Source organism: Macaca fascicularis, chromosome 14 (genome assembly GCF_037993035.2).
Source record: "Macaca fascicularis isolate 582-1 chromosome 14, T2T-MFA8v1.1".
Taxonomy (NCBI): domain Eukaryota; kingdom Metazoa; phylum Chordata; class Mammalia; order Primates; family Cercopithecidae; genus Macaca; species Macaca fascicularis.
In genome coordinates, this window is record NC_088388.1 from 31718546 (window position 1) to 31742033 (window position 23488).

General features: G+C 43.3%; 1 protein-coding gene across 7 annotated transcripts in view; it reads left to right on the top strand.

Moving 5' to 3' along the window:
* LMO2 (LIM domain only 2) overlaps nucleotides 1-23488 on the top strand; it is a 65192-nt gene that overhangs the window by 8468 nt on the left and 33236 nt on the right. For 3 of the 7 annotated variants that reach the window (XM_065528328.1, XM_005578236.4, XM_045371666.3), the window contains one exon: nucleotides 2543-3545. The exons of 2 other annotated variants lie outside the window; for them this stretch is intronic. In XM_065528328.1, the coding sequence (XP_065384400.1) occupies nucleotides 2543-2762 (220 nt within the window). In that variant the 3' untranslated portion in view covers nucleotides 2763-3545. Of the gene's footprint in view, nucleotides 1-2229; nucleotides 3546-21435; nucleotides 21554-23488 lie in introns of those variants that run through there. 2 more of the 7 variants (XR_012423343.1, XM_074013975.1) reach the window with 2 other exon arrangements.

A 23488-nucleotide genomic window follows, 5' to 3' on the forward strand; every position in this document is an offset into this window, starting at 1 on the left:
TTCCAGGTTTTTCCTGAGAATGCATCATTCATAAATCACTGGCACATAAATCCTTGCCTCAGGGGCCACTTCTGGCATATCCAGCCTAGGATACCAATTCTTGGTGCCAGAGGTTAATGTTCAAGTAAGGTGTCAATTCCTGGCTTATTTTTTGCTAATATTAGAATCTCAGAATCCCAGAGCTGGAAAGGGCTACAAGGGCCTTCTCTTTCAGTTCCCTTGCTTTACGGCTTAAGTCACGGAAGCCTGTGCAGGGGACTCCGTTTGCTCAGGTCACCTGGTAAGTTAGAGGTGATGCTGGGACCTGAACTTGTCTCTCACATATTCGTCCTTTGTCCTTCCCTTCATTAGCTGCCTGATGTGGATTGTAATTTACCCCCTGACTTCCCTTTAATAAGCTCCCTCCTTCCTTAAGGATCGCCCACCCCAGGCGGTTGGATTCATGCCATGCACACTGTTTTCTCAGTCGTTCATCCTTGCTCAGGCCCAAACTTAACTTACAGAACAGTCAGGAAACCAGAACTGTCTTTCCACTCCGTGACCTCCAATGTGGCGGTTACCTGCCGCTCCACCATCTGCTACGTTGGGATAAAATGTTCTCCCCCAGTAATGAGTTTGCTCCCAGGCGGTGCTTTGGAAACACTCGGAAATCTTCAAATGGAAAGCAGGATTCGGAGGAAAATTAGCTGGCCCTGGCCCGAACAATGAGCTCTCCACTCATGGACCACCTCTTCTCAATTCCATTAATTTTGCCCAAATATTGCAAAATGTGTCAACTGCCCTTACGTCTCCTACAACCTCTCAGAATGTACCAATTGATTCTCTGATATCCTGAAATCAATCAGAACTTCCAGTAAGAGCAAGCATTCACCTAAAACTGTCCTAAAGGTTTTATGTAGAAACCACCTGCTAATATGCTATGTTTTCAGCCACGAGTGAAAATTACTTCCTGCAGCAAGACTGGTGCAGCTGGGAATACACCCAAAATGTGTTAAAACATAAGCAGCGTTGTCTTAGCCCTTGACCATGGGTGCCCTGACATGCTTCGTTCGGTTGTTCTAACAGTTGAGTGGGGTGGAGCCTATGATGGCTGCTGTTTCACTGAGGCTTAGAATCAGAGGTCTCTCCAGGGTCACTCAGGGCTGGACCAGAACATTGAAGCTGGGTCTACTCTGCTTCCGGTACTTGTGTTACTGCACTTTTGCTGTTGATTCTCAAATGTCAGCCTGCATCCAGTCCCCCGGAAGTGTTCGTTAACACAGACTACTGGGCCTTCTCCCCAGGGTGTTTCAGTTGGGTAGGGAGAGAGGAGGGCTGAGAATTTGTTGGGTTTTTTTTTTTTTTTTTTTTGAGTCAAGGTCTGGCTCTGTGACCCAGGCTGGAGTGCAGTGGCATGATCTCGGCTCACTGCAACCTCCACTTCCCGGGCTAAAGCCTCCCACCTCAGCCTCCCAAGTATTAATAGCTGAGACTAGAGGCATGCACCACCACACCCGGCTAATTTTTGTATTTTTTGTAGAGACAGAGTTTCACCATGTTGCCCAGGGCGGTCTCAAACTTGTGAGCTCAAGTGATCTGCCTGCCTCAGCCTCCCAAAGTGCTGGGATTACAGGTGTGAGTCACTGCGCCCAGCCTGAGAAATTGTATTTCTAACAGGTTCCCAGGCAGTGCTGATGCTGCTGGTCCCAGGACCAACACTTTGAGAACCACTGCACTGAGCCCTGCCATGTTCTATCTCCCACCTTGACACTGAATACTGCCTGAAATAAGTGACTGATCAACTGAGGCTTGGCAGAGTCTTGGTTTAAATGTCAGAAAAAAAAGTTTCACTTTTGATTCATGACAATGGGGCAGCAAGGGCCATGAATTAAGATCTTCCATTCATGGCGGAGAGATGCTGTTTGTCCTCTATATCTCAGAGGCGCGATTAGCTGTACTGCGTGATTTCTGTGGAAGTCCCTGTCTCCCAGCAGCTGGGGCCGCAGCGAATAAGCAGGTGGAGATGTGCTTTGCAGCTTACGGAGGTATTCAAGGTCAGCTCTCCCCATGGGTAGAATCCGTGGCTGTTGATATGATAGAGTTTGGGAGCCTCAGAAGAATGCCCATTTTATTGCATTCCTGGTCAGTACCCTCTCAGAGGGACCCTTAGGGTCTCCTTCCAGCTGCTCTTCTGAAATGAGGATTCCCCTGGGAGGGGACAGGTAATACTTGCCTAACTCCTTATCATAGATCACATCAGCTGAGAGTCTCGCCCACAGAGGAGCAGCCAGGGGGCAGCCCAGGGGAATGGTGAGCAGTTGCTGCAGACGGCGAGAGGGCTCAGAAAAGGGAGGAGTTACGCCAGATCCAAATGCCAGTTTCATCTGAGTTCCCTCTGCCTGCTCGGAAAGACCGCACTAGCCGGCCCTCCTTCTGGAGCTGTCCTTTCCTGGCTTCCTGACATCCTGAAAGTTCGGCCTCCTTTCTAGGGCTCATCCCTGAGCCCTGTCTTCCAGGATTGTCCCTTTCACTGTCTTCTTAGCTTTTCTTTCTTTTGCCCCAGGCTTTTTGGGCAAGACGGTCTCTGCGCATCCTGTGACAAACGGATTCGTGCCTATGAGATGACGATGCGGGTGAAAGACAAAGTGTATCACCTGGAATGTTTCAAATGTGCCGCCTGTCAGAAGCATTTCTGTGTAGGTGACAGATACCTCCTCATCAACTCCGACATAGTGTGCGAACAGGACATCTACGAGTGGACTAAGATCAATGGGATGATATAGGCCCGAGTCCCCGGGCATCTTTAGAGAGGTGTTCACTGAAGACACCGTCTCCATGGCATCTTCGTCTTCACTCTTAGGCACTTTGGGGGTTTGAGGGTGGGGTAAGGGTTTTCTTAGGGGATGGTAGACCTTTATTGGGTACCAAGGCATAGCATCCAAGTGGCATAATTCAAGGGCTGGCACTTCAAGGTGACAGAGGACCAGCCCTTAAGGGAGAGCTTGCGGCCACAGCCATCTGTGGTAACTGACATGATTAGCAGAAGACAGGAACATTTAGGGGCAAGCAGGCACTGTGTGGTCATGATGGAATTTCATATCCACAGATAGGGAGTTGTTGTGTAAAGACTTGTTGTGACTTTGATGCTTGCAAACTAGAGATGTGCAATTGATTTCTTTTCTTCCTGGGTTTTGTAACACCCCTGTTTCAACGACTGTCCTCCACACAAGGGAAGGACAGAAAGGAGTGGCCATTCTTTTTTTCTTGGCCTCCTTCCCAGGGCCTTAAGCTTTGGACCCAAGGAAAACTGCATGGAGACACATTTTGGTTGAGAATGGAAACCACAACTTTTAACCAAACAATTATTTAAAGCAATGCTGATGAACCACTGTTTTTAGACACCTTCATTTCGAGGTGAGGAGCTCCACAGATTGTTTCTATACAAATATAAATCTTAAAAAAAAAGTTGTTCAACTATTTTATTATCCTAGATTATATCAAAGTATTTGTCGTGTGTAGAAAAAAAAACCCAGCTCTGCAGGCTTAATAAAAATGACAGACTGAAATGCAGTGTTGTTTATTTGATTACGACTTATAATTTGGGATGGTGGGGAAATGCTCTGCGTTTTGTATTGTAAAGGAGAAGTAAATAAGCAATTTACTCTTAGGTCAAATAAAAACTTCCATGGATTGCAAGGTTTTGTATGAGGCAGGCACATTTCTATATTACTGGCAATTATGTAACAGGTCATCATGTAGCTCAGAGGAATGTAGAATAATTAAATTGTTATTGTAAAATATGCATTTCACTTCAGCATTGTATGGAGTGAGTGGAAGGCAAGATCATTGCCTTTGGGAAACTTGTAACCTAGAAAGGACACAAATACATAAAGCAGATTCCCTTTGGGAGAGAAGGTAATTACCTAGTTTGAAATGTGGCAAAGATGCTGAGCTTGACACTTCGATTTTCCAAGACGGGCGTCTCAGGGTGTTTTATGACAAGTGGTTAAGAGGACCTTTACTTTGAGGATTTAAAGCAGGCACCTTGGTTTGTGTGTTTGCCTTCACCCGAGTCAGGCCGCCCCCATGAACTGATGCAGAGCGCCACCTGCTGGTCATCACCTCGAAGCGCGCTAACCCAAGAGGGTCCCAATGAAGGACAAACTTAGATGAAGAAGAAGCTTTTCAATGATTTCCTTAGAGTACTGGGAAATGCAAGAAGTCTAAATGCGTTTAGTTATTAAGACACAAGAAACATGCAGCTAAGGCTACAGTTAACTATAAGATTCCTTTAAAATCTTCCTAAGGTTTGTGATCTTTTTTTAAAAAAAATTTTTTTAAATCTCAGGACAGAGAGACATGATTTTTTTTTCTTCTAGTGAGAAATAACGAAGTCACGGCTCTCTTGGTCTGTAAAATGCTAAAAGTGGTTGGGAAATCTGACTGCGTAAGGTGGCCTATTTAAAACAAATCCAGTTACGTTGTATTCCAGCTCACCTGGTGGAAAGGCGCTATCAGAGACGGGATGTTTGTTCTGAGTCAATAGTTCTCAGACTCTCTGGGGACCAGCAGAATCCACATCACCTGGGAACATACTATAATAAAGAAACAGGTTCATGGGCTCCACCCCAGACACCCTAAATCAGATAATCTGGGGATGGGGTTCAGCAATTTGTGGGGTGTTTGTTTTGAGATAAGATCTCTCTGTGACCCCCAGGCTAGAGTGCAGTGTCATGATCCTGGCTCACTGCGGCCTTGACTTCTTGGGCTCAAGCAATCCTCCCACCTCAGCCTCTGTAGTAGCTGAGACTACGGGCCCACACCACCACGCCCTGCTAATTTTTGGATTTTTGGTAGAGATTGGGTTTCCCCATGTTGCTCAGGCTGGTCTTGAACTCCTGGACTCAAGTGATCTACCTGCCTTGGCCTCCCAAAGTGTTGGGTTACAGGCACGAGCCACCGTGCCCCACCTGTATTTTAATAAGCCTTAAAGATGATTCTGACACATGCTCAAGTTTGAGAATGGCTATTCGAAAACAGCTCCCAGTTAGGAAAATCAAGCATTCTAAGTTATTAATATTTGATGCAAAGGTTAATCACGGAAACTCTTCCACATGTAGACACTGTCTACCCTTGGTCCCTAAACTGAAAACTTTCGCCTACATTCGTCACTCATTTGTTCTGCACATCATCTTCAAAATCGATCACAATTTAATTCACCATTTTAAACTATATTTACAGTAATAATAATAATGGTAATAGATTCTATCTGTGCAATCATCTTATAAGTAGCATTAAGTAAAAATACAAATGATCATTGCGTTGGAAATGTAAACTTTATTCTTAATCCCCATTGTAGCACAACACACATTAAGATTCAGGAAATCAGCCAATATTTTTGTCATGCTCAACAAAGCAATAATTGACCTTTTCCATTTGTCAATGGCACCGTCTTGCAGAACTGTGGATGCGCAGGCAGTCTTTGTAGCATATCACCTCGGGGGCCCAAATATCTAACCCACAACTGACTTAAGAGGAAAGACGTGTAAAGAGACTCAGAGGGACCAGCTCCCAAGGTCTACCCTGGTGGTCCTTGCATGAATGTGTTACCGTGTGTGCTCTAGACCCAGGGTCAGGAGAACTGACAATCTGCTCTCTTCCCTGGTCCGTGCCTTCATTAAAGCATTGGCTGGAACATTTTTCTTCCTCTTACCTCTTGAATGTCTTTTACTGCAAACCAGCTTCCTTTTATTGCTGCTTCTAAGACAACTACTACTTTTCGGGAAAACTTGGAGTCCTACAGAGTTAAAATAGAACAAGCATCTAGGAGCTTTATCATCTGAAGACTTGGATTTGAATTCCAGTGACATGACTTTAATTGCTTAATAACCATTTACACAGCACTTGCCATTTGCCAGGCCCTCTTCTAGTTTTACATATATTAACTCCTTGAGGCCACATAACCTGCCTCGGTGGCAGTTTCTACTGCTTATCACCTGCATTGTGCTGCCAAGGAAAATGAAGCACAGATGGTTAAGAAACTTTCTAAGGTCCTGCGGCTGAGAAGTGACAGAAGTCGCTTTAACCAAGGTGCTTCACCCTGCGCCCTGCTGCTCTCTCGAAGTCTCACCTCACTGAACAGCAGGTTTCCCATCTGCAAAAGAGGGAGCATGAACACCTTCCATCCCAGATTATTTGGGGATATTTGAGTTTAGGCAGAAATGTAAACAAAGCACAACGATACAGGATTAGCACCTCAATAAAGCAATGTAAAAAGTGCTCTGGAAACGCAGATAAGGGAACAATTAAATTGGCCCAAGCCTGTCTGTCTGGAGTAAAGAGGAAGTGACATTTGAAATGGCCTTGGACTTGGAAGAGCAAAGACTTGGGGACCTTGACTTGCAGCATGAGTATTTCAGTGAGCCCAGTTTGTGTACAGGCATTGGCTGGAGGCCAGCCGGTGAAGGGCTTAAATTTTGATGCTGTCACTTTCTGGTGGGGTGCCCTTAATTTCCAGTTTCTACAAGATCTGGGTCCTGTGGACATTGCTGACCTGTGACTTGACCTTGGACCCTCAGCTCAAGCCCCTCCTCTTCCAGGTAGCCCCCTCAATCTCCAATTTACAGCTACTCATCCAATCATTCTCAAACTTCAGTACTAGAAATCTTCTAATTAATAGGAGAAACTATGAAGATGCTGGCTCCTGGACCAAACTGCAAATCTGCAGAATCAAGATCTCTTGGATGGGACCCAGGAATCTACACAGTCATCAGGAAACTCCTCTTCCTTTGTTGCTGCTAAACCCTGAACCCTGAGTTCCACAAACTCAGGGACAGTCTCTGGTTTACCCTTTCCAGACTGTAGCACCTGCCTGGCACATAGTGCCCAAGATACTTCCCTCCTTCCTTCCTTCCTTCCTTCCTTCTTTCCTTCCTTCCTTCCTTCCTTCCTTCCTTCCTTCCTTCCTTCCTTCCCTTCCTTTCTTTTCCCTTCCTTCCTTCCTTCCCTTCCTTTCTTTTTCTTTCCTTCCTTCCCTTCTCTTTTTTTCCTTCTCTTCCTTTCCCCCTTCCCTTCCCTCTCTCTCTTTCTCTCTTTCTTTCTTCCTCTTTTTTTTTTTTTGAGACAGGGTCTTGCTATGTCACCCAGGCTAGTTTCGAACCCCTGGGCTCAAGCGATCCTCCTGCCTAGCCTCCCAAAGTGTTGGGATTACAGGTCTGAGCCACCATGGCTAGCCTGATTGTTATATTTTCTTTGTTTTATTTAAAACTTTGTTTTCTAGTTCTTTCTTTTCTTTTCTTTTCCTTTCTTTTCTTTTTTTGGTGGAGTCTCACTCTGTGGCCCAGCCTGGGGTACAGTGGCATGATCTTGGCTCACTGCAACCTCCACCTCCTGGATTCAAGAGATTTCTTCTGCCTCAGCCTCCCGACTAGCTGGGATAACAGGCATGCACCACCACACTTGGCTAATTTTTGTATTTTTTTGTAAAGATAGGGTTTCACCAGGCTGGTCTCGAACTCCTGACCTCAGGTGATCTGCCCACCTCGGCCTCCCAAAGTGCTGGGATTACAGGCATGAGCCACCACTCCCCACCTATTCTCTACTTTAAAACCTGATTTGAGAAGAAGGCCTTTTCTGAAACTAGCCTGTAAGTTCTTTATCATCGCCAACAGCATTTAGGCCAGTGTCACGCATGTGGAAAAGAAGGAACAAATATTTATGGCATGAGTAGCTAAGACAGAGGGCCAGTAAGTAAATAAATATGGAAGATGAGGTTTTCTATAATTTTTTTTTTTTTTTTTTTTTTTGAGACGGAGTCTTGCTCTGTCGCCCAGGTTGGAGTGCAGTGGCTGGATCTCAGCTCACTGCAAGCTCCACCTCCCAGGTTTACGCCATTCTCCTGCCTCAGCCTCCTGAGTAGCTGGGACTACAGGCGCCCGCCACCTCGCCCGGCTAGTTTTTTGTATTTTTAGTAGAGACAGGGTTTCACCGTGTTAGCCAGGATGGTCTCGATCTCCTGACCTCGTGATCCGCCCGTCTCGGCCTCCCAAAGTGCTGGGATTACAGGCTTGAGCCACCACGCCCGGCCGGTTTTCTATAATTTTAAGACTAAATGGTAAATCAAAATCAAAGTAGGGAGTAAAACCCAGGAATTTGCAGGGAAGGGGCAAGGAAGATAGAAGTTAAGCCTGCAGCATCCTGTTATGCCAGAAAGTAAGGAAATAGTAAAAACTAAATAAATAAATGAAATGAAAAAAATGATGTAAACATGTCATAAAGACAAAGGAGCCAGCTTAAAGAGGCTCTCAATAGCCAAATCTAAGACAATTTGATTATCAAAACAATTAAGGACAGTAATGAATTAAGGATAGTAATGAGTTTTAAGCATGGCAGGGGGCAGAATTCATGAGTTTATACCAGTGATAAATAAATGAGGGAGAAGGAAGGACTCATGTTTACAGCAGAATCTTGAATGCCAACTGGTAAATGGGAAGACAGCATGAGAGCTGGAAAAATCGTTTTGCAACTGTGACAGTTAAGATAGAATCAAGCAAGCATTATCAATAAATGGTAAATTTCAACAGAGAAACAAAGAGCAAGATATGGATATTTGGATGGTCTTCAAGTACCTTCCCATATATTCCTCACTAGTTATAAGAAGGAAAAATGCTAATTACACAGTAGAGAAATTGAATAGCACCTTGACCAGGTGATCTACGTGGGGCAGATGAGCATCCCAGGCCTCCAGATATGATATCCTGAAAAGGACACAGGATCACTCTTTTTAATAGTTCTGCTGAGAATATATAACGTGTCTCATTATGAGACAAATTATTAGACGAACCCAAAATGATGAACATTCTAGTTTTAAAAGTTGGTGGGGGGGAAGTGTGGACTGTATTCTTGGAAAATGTTCGTGTCATGAATAAAGAAAGCTGTGGGAATGTTTCAGGTTAAAGAAGGCTAAGGAGACCTGACAACTAAATCCAACACCTGGCCCTGTACTCAATCCAGTGCTGGAGGGAAAAAATTCTACGAAGGGCTTCATTGGGTCAAGTGATAAAGTCAGAGTATGAATGGATTAGTTAAAAAGTATTAGGTGTTGAAATGATACAATTACAAAAAAAAAAAAAAGTATTAGGTGTTAATGAAAATGTTACTGAAATTGGTAATTGTACTGTGTTTATGTGAGAGAATGTCCCTATTATTAGGAAATGCACACTGAAATATTTCAGAGTCAAGTGATAGAGGCAGGAAGCAGAGAAATTCTAGGCAGACAGGGGTGGGTCCCTGGGAAAACCCCACCTTCCAGCCGAAAACCCTGCAACCCTCTGCCCAAAGTGAGAACTTCTATCCCCGTTTGCCCACTCTCTCCCCATTGGTTCTTTCTGATTAATGTCTTTTTACCAATTCAATGTTGCCTTTTCCAAAACTCCCTATGGCCCACCCCACTGCCCGCCATCCTGTGCCTGTATAGACCCCATACTCAGTCAGTAGAGGAGAGAAGCAGCTTGACTGGGGAGAGGCGACTTGACTTCAGAGGGAGAGCTGGACTTCAGAGGAGATGGCTTACCTTCAGAGAAGAGCCAGCTAGAGAAGGCCAGATTTCAGGGAAGATTATCTGCCCATCCCAGCCCCTCTCCAGCTCCCCTCTCCACTGAGAGCCATCTCCATCAATAAATACAATTCTCCACCTCCACGCAAGTGTCCGTGCGACCTCATTCTCAGATGCTGAACAAGAGCTCCGGACCCACTGAGTGAGGGTACCCAAAAAAGGCTGTCACACTGGCCCTTTGCCCTCACTGGTGGAGGCAGCCTCCCCATGCAATGAGGCAAGAGGCCCACTGAGCTGGTAACACACCATAGTCCACAGATGCTGGAGCTAAGAGAGCATTGTAGCATGCCCTCTGGGGCTTCGGGGGTCACAGGCACCCCCACCTGGGCACTGCTGCAGGGCCTGCAGGGAGGTTGCTCCTGCGGGTGCCCAAAGCAGCCGGCCAGATCCTGCCCTCGTTCACCCACCCGCTCCCCCCCAACAAGAGCCTGAGCATGGAGAACCGAGTGAACAGGGCACGCCTGTCGCAAGTCTGATGAAGGAGTGGAGAAAAACTCCTGCATCAAAGAGCTGTTATATATGTAACTTAAATAGTTGAGAAAAAAGGTGTGTGTGTGTGTGTGTGTGTGTTTCAAGACAGGGAGAGATAGAGAGGAGAGAAAGAGAGAGGAGAAATGATAAAACAAATGAGATTAACATATTAACAATAGGTGAGTCTAGGTAAAGGCTGTACTGGTACACTGTTTTTATTCTTGCAACTTTTCTGTAAGTTTGAAACTATTTCCAAATAAAAAGATATTTTTTTAAAAAAAACCTCACAAATCTTGACTTTTTCTTGTTTTGGGCTTTATGGTTTGATTAGGAGAAGAACAAGGCAGATAAAGAGAGGAGAAAATATAGTCTAGAATTCAGTAATGTACTACTGTTCATTTGTCACAACTTTAATGCACTTTTGACCTTACAAATAAAGAAAGTACCTCAAGCAAGTAATTCCCCTCTCCACACCCACTCCCCCATAATGCGAAGAATGTGTTTAGAAGGTTCACTTAGTGCTTATTTCGGAAGCACGTTTTTTCTCAACCTTATAAAATGAGATTACCAGAAACTCTGCATTTCCTTTGTAATTAGGATCAAGATGTAATCATCTGGCCCTGAAATGTGTGTATTATAGGGGCAGGAATCTAAGCTATAATGTTTTGTATGTACATCTAAGAATTGAGTTAAAAGATGTTTCAAAGCCCTGAAGTCACTTCCATTCTTTACCAGTGACCATGTATTAATTCTCCCGGAAAATCATCATTTCTCTGAGTTAATAGAATCTTTGAAGCTAAATCAAGTCAATTTCCATTGTCACATTGTGATGCTTTTGAACTGGGCTCACTGAATTATCCTGTTTGATGACCACTTTAAAGATGGCTTTGTTGTGAGCCTCAGCAAACCCACAGCAGCATGTCTGTGTCAGGCTCCCCACCCCACCCCATTCATTCTAATTACTTGATGAGCAGCTCAAGGCAAATGCCCCCCTGTAATTACATCCCAGGCAAAATAGATATATAGTAGGTAAAATAGCCTGTGTGATGTGACAGAAAGAACACTGAAATCAGGAAACCTGATTTTGCCACTAATTACTGGTGTGTCTTTAGGTAGGTCTGTTTCCTCGTTTGCAAACTGAGGAGCTTACAGTAGATGATCTCTAGGAATTTGGTCCTCAGACTTTGCTTTACAGACACGTAAGTATGGAGTTTGGGAGGAAGCATTTGTGGTAGCCATTCCCCAAGGTGACCCCAGTGATTCTTGCGTCCTGGCTTCACCTCCTGTGTTGTCTCCATCCACATAGAATAGGGCTAACTTGTCTAACTAATAGGATATTGCAGAAATGATGGAATGTGACTTCTGAGGTTAGATCCTAAAATACTTTGTTGCTTCCACCTTGCTGTCTCTTGGATCGCTTGTTCTGGAGAAAACAAAACAAAACAAAACAAAACAGCTGTCATGCCTTGAAGTTGTTCAGAGCGCTCTACTGGGAGCTCCATGTGGTGAAGAGGAACTGAGGCCTCCTGCCACCAGCCAGCATTCATTTGCCCATCTTGTAAATGAGCCACCTTGAAAGCAGAGCCTCTGGCCCAGTCAAAGCCTCAGACAACTGCAGTCCCAGCTTATATCTTGAATATAACCTCTTGAAAAACCCCCAAGCCGGAATCAGTCAACAAAGCTGTTCCTCAATTTCTGACCTACAGAAGTGATACAAGATAAATAATTGCTGTTTTAAGCCACTGAGTTTTGGGGCAATGTGTTATGCAACAAGCTATAATTAAAAGATATTTAGGAGCTTTTTTTTTTTTTTCCCAGGAGATACGGTATACTGGAATACACTTAGAAATTTTTACAGCAATTCGAAGGAGTAATTTTACATCTGTTGAACCCAGATTTGAAAATTGGGGCTTTTATTTTGTATGCGTTTTAAAATTCTTATTTTTCCAGTCATCCACTTTTTATTATATTGTACAAAAGTATCAATCCACGGTAGACTGAAAGTTAAAAACTCCAGAGTTTGAAAAGCACTGATCAGAATAATACAATCTTAGTGGAAAGCTGAAAAAGTTTTTGAACTTATCCAGCCCAACCTCTCACTCAGTGAATGGAACTTGTCTCTTACAGTTTTCTAGCAATAGAATTCTGATTCTTGGCGGCACTATCATCATCAATGTTATTAGACATGACTTTACTGAGCATTTGCCAGGCAGATGCACTATCCTAAGTATTTTATGGTCTTTACAACAACCCCACACAGCAAATATTTCTATCTGAATTTTACAGAAGAGGAAACTGAGGCTTGGGATAAAGCCGAGACTTTAATTAATCTAGCTCATCTCATCCTAGACTATATTGCCTCTAGCTTCATTAATTTGTTTATCTCTCAAAACTTCATTTTATATAACCAAATAACATATATTTTTTCGGACTGCTGGAAATTACTTTCCCACTTATTTTAAGGAAAAAGAGACAGAAGTCAAATCCTAGGTCAGGTGTCGTGGCCCACGCCTGTAATTCCAGCACTTTGGGAGGCTGAGGTGGGAGGATCGCATGAGCCCAAGAGTTCAAAATGAACCTGTGGAACATAGCGAGATTCCTGTCTCTACAAAAAATAAAATAAGGGCTGAGTGCCGTGGCTCATGCCTGTAATCCCAGCACTTTGGGAGGCCGAGAGAGGTGGATCACGAGGTCAGGAGTCCAAGACCAGCCTGGCAAAATGCTGAAACCCCGTCTCTACTAAAAATACAAAAATCAGCCGGACATAGTGGCACACACCTGTAATCCCATACTCAGGAGGCTGAGGCAGGAGACTCGCTTGACCCCCAGCGGCAGAGGTTGCAGTGAGCTGAGATTGTGCCACTGAACTCCTGCCCGAGCGACAGAGCAATACTCCGTCTCAATAATAATAATAATAATAATAATAATAATAATAATAAATAAAAAATAAAATAAAATAGTTAGCCGGACCTGGTGGCACACACCTGTGGTCCCAGCTACTTGAGGGACTGGGGGGAGGGGAGGCTGAGGTGGGAAGATCACTTAAGCCTGAGAGGTCAAGGCTGCAGTGAACCAAGATTGTGTCACTGCATTGCAGCCTGGATGACATAGCAAGACCCTGTGTAAAAAAAAAAAAAAATTAATATAGCCAATGTAAACAAAATGTTAAAAGCATTTACCAACAATAAATGTTTCATTGCATTTAATGTTACCTAACAAAATGGGAGGGAGTGTAAATGTATAAGAGTCATCTTTGGAGACAAACGGATGTGGTTCTAGTTGGTCTTCTCATTTGTAAATGAAGATAATATACTTACATTAGCATATCACTGTAAAAATTATGGGTAATCTACATGAAGCAGTGAGAACAGTTGCTGGCATTCATGCTTGCACGCACTCAGTAAGTATGTATTGAGCATTTCCTAGGGGCCAGGCACTGTTCTTAGTAATGGAAATACGGTGGTGAGCAAGACAGCAAGGTCCCTGTTACCCCAGCCCTTACATTCTAGTGGGAGGAAACACGATACATAAGTACACAAATAAATGAACAGGTTTATTTCAGAGAGTGATCAATGAATGAGGATAAAATAGAACAATGTGATAGAATGTCAAGAGATGCAGAGAGATGTTGTCATTTTGGAGGAGGGAGGGAGGGAGTGGTCAGGAAGAGCCTTTGTGAGGCAGTGACTTTGAGCTAAGACCGAATGTCAGGAAAGATTCAGTCATACAGGCATTCAGAAATGGAGGAAACAGGCAAGTGAAAGTCTGAAGCCAAGAACCCACTTGTCGCGCTCGAAGAACATCAAAAAGTCCAAAGTAGCTGGAGGAAAGGTGATACATGTGGCCAAATCATATAGGATCTTACAAGGCTGAAGATGAGCTCAGATCTTATTCTAACTGCAGTGGCAAGACTTTGGGATATTTTAGGCAGGAGAGACATACATACTCTGATTAGTGTGTTGAAAGATCACTCTAACTGTGTGTGCATGGAGGACCCTAGAGAGATGAGCTGGGAGGCTATTGCATAATCCAGATGAGTGATGATGGTGGCTTGAATTAAGGTGTTAAAATGGGGATAGAGAAAACTAGTCAAGCGTATTTGACCATTTTTGCATTGCTATAAGGAAATACTTGAGACTGAGTAACTTATAAAGAAAAGAGGCTTAATTGGCTCACAGTTCAGCAGGCTGTACAGGAAGCATGGTGGCCTCTGCTTCCGGGGAGGCCTCAGGGAGCTTTTACTCACCGTGGAAGGTAAAAGGGAAGCGAGGCATTTCACATGGCCAGAGCAGGAGGAAGGTGGGGGGAGGTGCTATATACTTCTAAATGACTGGATCTTGTGAGAACTCTATCGTGAGATCAGCATCAAAGGGGTGGTGCTAAACCATTCAAGAAGTAATCCCAGCTACTCATGATCCAATCACCTCCCACCAGGCCTGACCTCCAACAGCGGGGTTTGCAATTGAACAAGAGATTTGGGTGAGGAAACAGATCCAACCTATATCAACAGGTTCCAGATATATTTCAAAGGTAGCTAAAATGACTTCACTGGCACTAAAAGAAGTTTTTGTTTTTACTACTAATAATAGGGACTTTTTAAACCATCTTGTGCATGATTTTTGTTGAAGCAATATTGTCTTAGTTGTTTAGTGCAACACAATTTGCTGTGGTCTCTAAGGTTTTACTTGCTTAGTGTGATCAGGGGAAATGAGTTATTGAGAAAAGAAAAAAATTCATTTGAATATGTGATTAAAGAGAAAAGATGGCTGGGCACAGTGCCTCATGCCTGTAATCCCAGCAGTTTGGGAGGCCAAGGCGGGCGGATCACTTGAGGTCAGGAGTTTGAGACAAGCCTGGCCAAGATGGTGAAGCACGGTCTCTATAAAAAATACAAAACTAGCCAAGCAAGGTGGTAGGTGCCTGTAATCCCAGCTACTCAGAGGCTAAGGCAGAAGAATTATTTGAACCCAGGAGATGGAGGTTGCAGTGAGCCCAGATCATGCCGTTGCACTCTAGCCTGGGTGACAGAGCAAGACTCTGTCTCAAAACACGAGAGAGAGAAAAAAGATAGTCGGTCTTAACTGCTGGGCAACTGGGGTCATTAGAAAGGAATGTAAATCTTCTGATTCTACTTACCATGGCTTATAATGAAACCCAGATGAACAGGAAGGCACAAACCCAGCATCACCCGACAGGGGAAGGTGAAATAAGTCAGATCCAGCTGTGCACAAAGATGAAGTAAAACCTAAGCTGGAGAATGTGTAGTTTGGGCAAAATGGAAGCCTAAGATAACCACAACACCTATTAATGATGAATAAAATGTATCCAAAGATATCTAGATGCAAAACTGAGCTGCAGGAAAAACAAATATAGAAAATATCAGGTCCAGAAATAAATAGAGGTGAGAAATATTGCGTAAAGCTGGCACTGAGATCCGCTGGGGAGTTACTGGCCACTACCATCTGGCTCCATGCGGGGAGAATACATTGAGGATTGTTGTGAATGGGTGGTTAGAAGTGAGAATCCTACATAAGGCAGGGCTAGCAAAGGGCTACATCCACAGTGAAGGGGTGGACTGGGAAAAAAAATCTATCCACAGGCACAGAGCGATGTCAAGGAAGTTTGCAACCTCTATCTAGATTCTGGATGACAGAAAACAAAAGTTTTCCCTGAGAATGCAAAACCTCAAGACACCACTTATACAGTTCTGAATGTACAATAAATGCACAGCCTGGGAATCACCACGCCCAACCCAATAAATTATTTATAAAAATTGACATTAAGCTGTGATTTCCTCTGTCTCAATAGGAAGAGGCAAACACAATTATGAACTTTACCAAAATTTTAAAATGTTGCTCTTGCAAAGACACCATCAAGAAAAAGAAATGGCAAGGTAATAGACTGGGAGAAAATACCTGCAAAACATGTGTCTGAAAAAAGACTTGTACTTGTATCCTGAAAAGAATAATTACATCTCAGTAATAGAAAACAAATCAATTAAAATAGGGAAATGATTTGAATAGATGCTTCACTAAAGAAGATATACAAACAGAAGACTGTATCTGTTTTTTTCCTTTTTATGGCAAACTACAACATAAATTTTCCTGACAAATACAACATGAGTGGGTCTCAAAAGCATTGCACTAAGTGACAGCAGCCAGTTAGGCACGCTACACACTGCATGATTCCATTCATATGAAATTCTAGAAAAGGGGAAACTACAGTGACCAAAAACAAATCAGTGATTGTCAAAAGCTAGAGATAAGGGTTGGACGGGGCTGTTTTGTATGGTGACTGTGGTTATGATTACATAACTGTGAATTTGTTAAAACTCATTGAATTGAATGTTTAAAATGGGTAGATTTTATCATATGTAAATTATACCTCAATAAAGCTTATTGTTAAAAAACTCATGGTCTCTTACTGGACAGAGCTAAAAATATGTAAACACAGTTTTCTGTACCCTTTGGCCATAAACAACAGCTGTGTGACAATGGACAATTTACCTTCTTTGGGTCTCGTCTCCTCAGGTGTAATGTGGGGATAATAACAGAATATCACATATTGTTATGAGGACCAAATTAAACAACACAGTATATATAAAGCACTTTGCGCTGTGCCTAGCAGGCTATCCAATCACCAATACAGGGACACTTTCTTTTCTTTTTTGTGTAATTTAAAAAATACTTTTATAAAAATTAGAAACAAGGTCTTGCTATGTTGTCCAGGCGGGTCTCAAACCCCTGAGCTCAAGCAGTCCTCCCATCTCAGCCTCCCAAAGTGCTGGGATTACAGGCATGAGCCACCCTGTGCCTCGCCCTCAGGGACACTTTCTAGGCCTCTTGCCTTTGTTCAGACTCACTTAAGAGCCTTCTCAACAGCCTCAAAACTCATTCGATGACCTCCTGGTCTGGGTTGGCTTCCCTCATAGTTTCCTTGCAGGGAGATTTCCCTAGGAGGGCCCAGTTGCCTGGGTAATCATTTTGTTGTTGTTTGTTTGTTTTGTAGGTTTTTTGTTTTTGTTTTTGTTTTTGTTTTTGAGACGGAGTCTCGCTCTGTCACCCAGGCTGCAGTGTGCAGTGGCGCGATCTCGGCTCACTGCAACCTCTGCCTCCCAGGTTCAAGCAGTCCTCCCACATCAGTCTCCCGAGTAACTACCAGTTGCCTGGATGATTTAATTTCAGAATGTTGACATCGCATTCTGGGCTATAATTTAACCTTGCATGAATTTGGTTTGTATGGGTTGCCCTCCCATAGCCTGTCTTCTCTGGGACACTGAGAAGATCATACATCTAGACTTGCAAGGCTAAGAACCTGACTCCCTAGATTGTGTGGAACAAGAGAGGCCCAGCTGAGTAGATTCTCCCTTGGCATCATTTCTGGATCACTGTGGTCTAGCGGTAATACAAGATGGTAGCAGTAACTGTCCGAGGGCTGACCTACACATTACTTTTGGTCTTTAAAAGTATTTTTGGGTACAAGAAGAACAGTTTACCTTGCTTGGGACACACACACACACACACACATACACACACACACACACACACACACGAAAAAGAGAGAGAAAGAGAAACCCTAAATAAATATGATTTCATTTTCTTGAAGAAACTGTTCAGCATTGGAATAGGCATAACTCTGGATTCTTTTGAGTGGCGATTCTGTTTTATACATGATTTTCTCTTTTTCTGTTCCATGGGGAATTCCTTACCTTGAAGTGAAATGGACATTTTGGTTGAATTCTCATTCTCAGTGACAGCAAGTAGGAAAGAGAGAATACGTTCTCTACTGGTGTTTCCCACTCATTTGCGTAACTTGGCACATACAGAATGGAATGCAGCAGTATGGTGGGGAAGCTGGTGGGGCCCCATAGCCTTGCCAAGGGTGTCGATGATTTAGGCTCACTGTAACCACTTCTGGGCACACCAGGATTCCCCTGTGCACCAGTAGGTTGCTCTGGCTCCAGGAGCAATAGCTACAAAAGAAGCAATTGCTAATTAGGAAGGAATCCTGTTCTCCATGCAGGCAGGTTGCAATCCTAACTCTGTAGCAAGAAAGAAACCTTCAAGTTCATCCAGACAGGTCAGTATGAACCTGTGACCACGTTTCTAGACAGTTTTCATGAAAGTGAACAGATACCACTGCTGAATTTATCTGTGCTCCTTGGACACTGGCTTTTTGTCCAAGGTTTTACCCTGAATTCATGAATCTAGGAGAAAATCTGGATCTAGGGGCATGCCGTTGATGATTTTTTATCCATTCTTTACCCCTTTTTGACTGTCTGTCCAAGGTACTTCGGTAGCAGAAACAGGACATATTATACATTATTTCTTAGCAATTGTAAAGCTAGAAGAATAATTTTTATCTGTCTACATATCTCACAGGTTTGTTGTGAGACTAAATGAAGCATTGGAACCATACCTGTTACATAGTAAATACTATGTAATTGGTTGCCATTACTATTTACATGTTCACATTCTGAGAACTAAGTATTTATGACATTAAGAAAAAGTCAAAATGTTGTTTGCCAAATTCATTTTAACGGACTGTGACTTTTGTAGGAAAGGTGGTGTCAAAATATCTGGGAATTTTGCCAGTGCAACCATCAGTAATAAATTATAAAATCAGATAACAGAATCAGGGAATTGGGAATCTGGAGAGGAAAGCCCAACACTTTTCCTTTTCTAGATGGAAAAAAAGGAGATCCAGAGATAGCAAGCTGCAACAACAAATCTGAAATCACAACTAAGAGCTCACAGTTCTTGTCTAGAGCTCTTCTCCAGAATGCTATGGCCTAGACAAAAAAAAAAAAAAAAAAAAAAGACTTAAAAAAATAAAGTGCTGACAGGGCACGGTGGCTCACGCCTGTAATCTCAGTACTTTATAGACTGGGGCAGGCTGATCACCTGAGGTCAGGGGTTCGAGGCCAGCCTGGTTCCAACATGGCAAAACCCCGTCTTTACTAAAAATACAAAAATTAGCCAGGCATGGTGGTAGGTGCCTGTAATCCCACCTACCCAGGAGGCTGAGGCGGGATAATTGCTTGAACCTGGGAGGCGGAGGTTGCAGTGAGCCAAGATTGTGCCATTGGACTCCAGCCTGGGCGACAGAGCGAGGCTCTGTCTCAATAAATAAATAAATAAATAAATAAATAAATAAATAAATAAATAAGTGCTTCAGAGAAGCTAAATGCTCTACCAACAAGAGCACTATATTTGGGCAAATGAAGTCAGAATCTGCTTATCAGTTCCTCTAATGGAAGCGACAACCAGCACAAGCAAAATCCCTTACGATTTGGAAGATAAAACAACCCAGTGCTCACCAGATCTCCTGTTATTCCTGATGGAACCCTCCCAGCTATTACACCTTGGAAAAATATTAACATGTTCAGCCAACAAGGACAAATTTTAAAGCAAAGAAAGCAAGTGATACTGTATGTTGCAATGCCACCCGATATTCAAATTGTACCCTCCTGAGCTGTGTCTAATGTCAGCATCATTTTTTTAAAGAGACATATCAGTTTCCGTCAAGGTTTTTATTTCACTTTCCCCATTCTTCACTGCCTGAACTAGGGCAAAAGAAAGGAAGAATTACCAGCTACATTACTTTTTAATTTAATGCCCTTGAGTAAGGGCAGTAGCAGCGAGGCATAATAGAGATTTCAGGGGGACGGCAAAGGGAGAACAGTTGTTCGCACAACCTCTTCCATGGATGCTGGTTGCAGCAGCTGTCTCTTCCATCATTCTTGCAAGGTAATGCCTTGCTTCCCATTGTCATTGTATCTCAGAATCAAATTATTTGAATTCCAGACACATCGACAGCACACTGAAGGGCCCCTGCCAATTTTTGCAGCTCGCTTGGAAAAGAGCATCATGAAGCATTACTCATTTATACGACTCCCAGGCTCCTGTTGTAAATCCAGCGTGCAGGACTGCCTCCAGGTGCACCCCTTCAGCTCAGCTGTCTAATCCTGTAACCCTTTAGAAGAAGCTGGTGCACCGCATCCCCGTGCCAGGCCTTCCCCCTCTTGAAGCCTGTGTTTGGTGGATGGAGTCCTGGCTGCCAGAGCTGACCTGGAGACAGAAACCAGCTGATTTTTCTGTCAGGTCTAGGGGTGAAAAACCCCAGGCACAATACAGTGAGTTGTCCTCACAGCTACCCCTCCAACATTTCCATACAGGCGAAGTCTGGTTAAAATCCACATCTGTCCTACAATAGTGAAGTTGCTGATAATAGCACATCTCTTGTCGGAAGATGAGGGATCTAGTTAGCAAAAGTGTTTATGAAGAATTTTTCTATCACTTAGAAAAAAACTCACAAAATAAATGAAAAAAGAATATGTGTAGCATAATCTCAAATGTTATATATGTTTTAAATACACATGTAAGTATACACATACAAACATATATATGTATATACATTATATTTAGAGAGATATAGATATTTTTTGAGACAGGGTCTCGCTGTGTTGCCCAGGCTGAAGTACAGTGACACAATCATGACTCACTGCAGCCTAGGTTGCTCCCCAGGCTCAAGTGATCCTCCCATTTCAGCCTCCCAAGTAACTGGCACTACAGGCATGCACCACCACACCCAGCTAATTTTTTTTTTTTGTAGAGATAGGGTTTCACCATGTTTTCCAGGCTGATCTTGAACTCTTGGGCTCAAGCAATCTGTCTGCATTGGCCTCCCAAAGTGCTGGAATTGCAGGCGTGAGCCACCATGCACCCAGCCACAAACATATTTAACTAGAAGAAAAAACAACAAAAATGGACAGTGATTATTTTATTTTTCTTCTTTACTTTTTTCTATATTTTTCTAAAACAAGCAGGTACTACTTGTCAGGAAAATAAATGCTGTTTATAAAGATAATGTCCATCAAGAGTGTTTTAAACGAAGAACTGTTTTCAAAAGATTCTCTACACAGTCAGTTTTTATCCCCAGCCTGGTAAGTGAAGGGCCCCCATCCACTGTCCCCTGGTTAGAAGAGTTTTCCCAAGGGTTTCTTTTAACACGAGTCTGGGGTTAGGAGAATTTTGTCCAGCAGGAACAAGAGTGACCTTATTAGTCCAGTCAGATTCTCTTACTAATTGAGCTACACAGAGATCAGTAGTAAAGGCAGAAAAGGAAAGGAAAGGGAAAGGAGGAGGGAGAGGATGGGTTATTTGAATGGCTGGAGTGCAGACTACTGGGGAGGGGATAAAGAAGCTTTATATTCACATAATAGCTGGAGCTGCCTTAGACCCTGGACAAGCTTCCAATTCCAGGATTCTATGCCATGCAGGTCCATAGTTCCTATTTTTCCCGTGAAGACTTGGTAATTGGTCTTCCTGGCAGACCCACGGCCAAGAATCCTGTTTTCCTTGGTCCCACAGGTAACCTTTTAACAATCTATCTGGTGGCCCATTAAAATTCCCTTCTGGGTCGGACTATATTTGGATTATTTGAACCAGCTGAGCAATTTCAGGATATGAAGAGCTTGAGACCAGGCAGGTAAGTTCCATGGGTAATTTCATTCTTTATTTAGTACACTACCCAAACCAGGGCTATCATCAGCCTATATGGCATTTCGTACAAATTTGAAAACGCTATTCTTTCCTCAAGTTAAAAAGTTAAATTATTTATTTCTCAATAATAACAATGACTAATGACAGTAATTCCATGTAAATTAGGTAAGCAAATAATTCATTATAAAATATTGAAAAAGGCCGGGCGCGGTGGCTCAAGCCTGTAATCCCAGCACTTTGGGAGGCCGAGGCGGGTGGATCACGAGGTCAGGAGATCGAGACTATCCTGGCTAACATGGTGAAACCCCGTCTCTACTAAAAATACAAAAAACTAGCCGGGCGTGGTGGCGGGCGCCTGTAGTCTCAGCTACTCGGGAGGCTGAGGCGGGAGAATGGCGTGAACCCGGGAGGCGGAGCTTGCAGTGAGCCGAGATCACGCCACTGCACTCCAGCCTGGGAGACACAGCGAGACTCCGTCTCAAAAAAAAAAAAAAAAAAAAAAAAAAATTGAAAAATTCAAACGATTCATTATCATATTAAGAACTCAAAGTCACTTGGATCTAATAATTTGTTGTAAAGAAGGCATCCTTGTGGATGTAAAATTCTGTTTGACAGTTTCGATGCTTACTTGTTTTATAGCTCATATTTTACGGAAGTGATCATCAGATTGGTAGACTTTTCTTATTGAGTGTAGGCCTTACGTTGGTTGGTTTGTTTTGTTTCTGATACAGGGTCTTGCTCTGTCCCCAGGCTGCAATGCAGTGGCACAATCACGGCTCATTGCAGGCTTGACCTCCTGGGCTCAAGAGATCCTCCCACCTCAGCCTCCCAGGTAGCTGGGACTACAGGTGTGCACCACCAGAACCAGTTTTTTGTTTGTTTGTTTGTTTGTTTTAGATGGGTTTTTGTAGAGACACGTTTGCTCAGGCTGGTCTTAAACTCTTGAGCTCAAGCAATTTGCCCGCCTCAGTCTCCCAAAGTGCTGGGATTACAGGCGTGAGCTCACGGCACCTGGCCTACATTGGTTTTAACATATTTCAATTGTTTGTTTGTTTGTTTATAGAGACGGGGTCTCTCTGTGTTGCCTGACTGGATATGAACTTCTGGTCTCAAGTGATCCTCCCCTCTCTGCCTCCCCAGTAACTGGGACTGCTGGCACACGACACTGTACCCAGCTTAATATATTTAATTTTGATAAGCCACATTCTCCACTGATATTGCTATTGGCAAAATTAGTTGTATCTTGAAAGGCACAAAGTTATTTGGAAATGGATCTAGTAAGTTATTTTAACAAAGACTTTGCAATATTTTAGTGAAAGAACATTAGATTTTAAAAGACAACTTCAGGTTTTTAGGGCTTCATACGTTGATGAATGATCTATAAAAGTCTTTAATACGCTTGTCAGTCAATTTCTTTTTTTTTGTTTTTGTTTTTGAGAGGGAGTCTCACTCTGTCGCTCAAGCTGGAGTGCAGTGGCGCGATCTTGGCTCACTACAAGCTCTGCCTCCCGGGTTCATGCCATTCTCCTGCCTCAGCCTCCCGATTAGCTGGGACAACAGGTGCCTGTCACCAAGCCCGGCTAATTTTTTGTATTTTTAGTGGAGATGAGGTTTCACCATGTTAGCCAGATGGTCTTGATCTCCTGACCTCGTGATCTGCCCGCCTCGGCCTCCCAAAGTGCTGGGATTACAGACATGAGCCACCGCACCTGGCCAACAATCAATTTCAATTATACATTTTTAACACAGCCTTGGTGCTTCATATTTACAGCAATTCTTCAAATCACATGAGATATCTGGAACCTTGCTACTCCACATATCCAGCATCAGAGCATCTTCAGGGGCTTGTTAGGAATGCAGAATTTCAGGTCCCAACCCAGAGGTACTGAATCCGAACTTGCATTTTAATAAGATCCCCCAT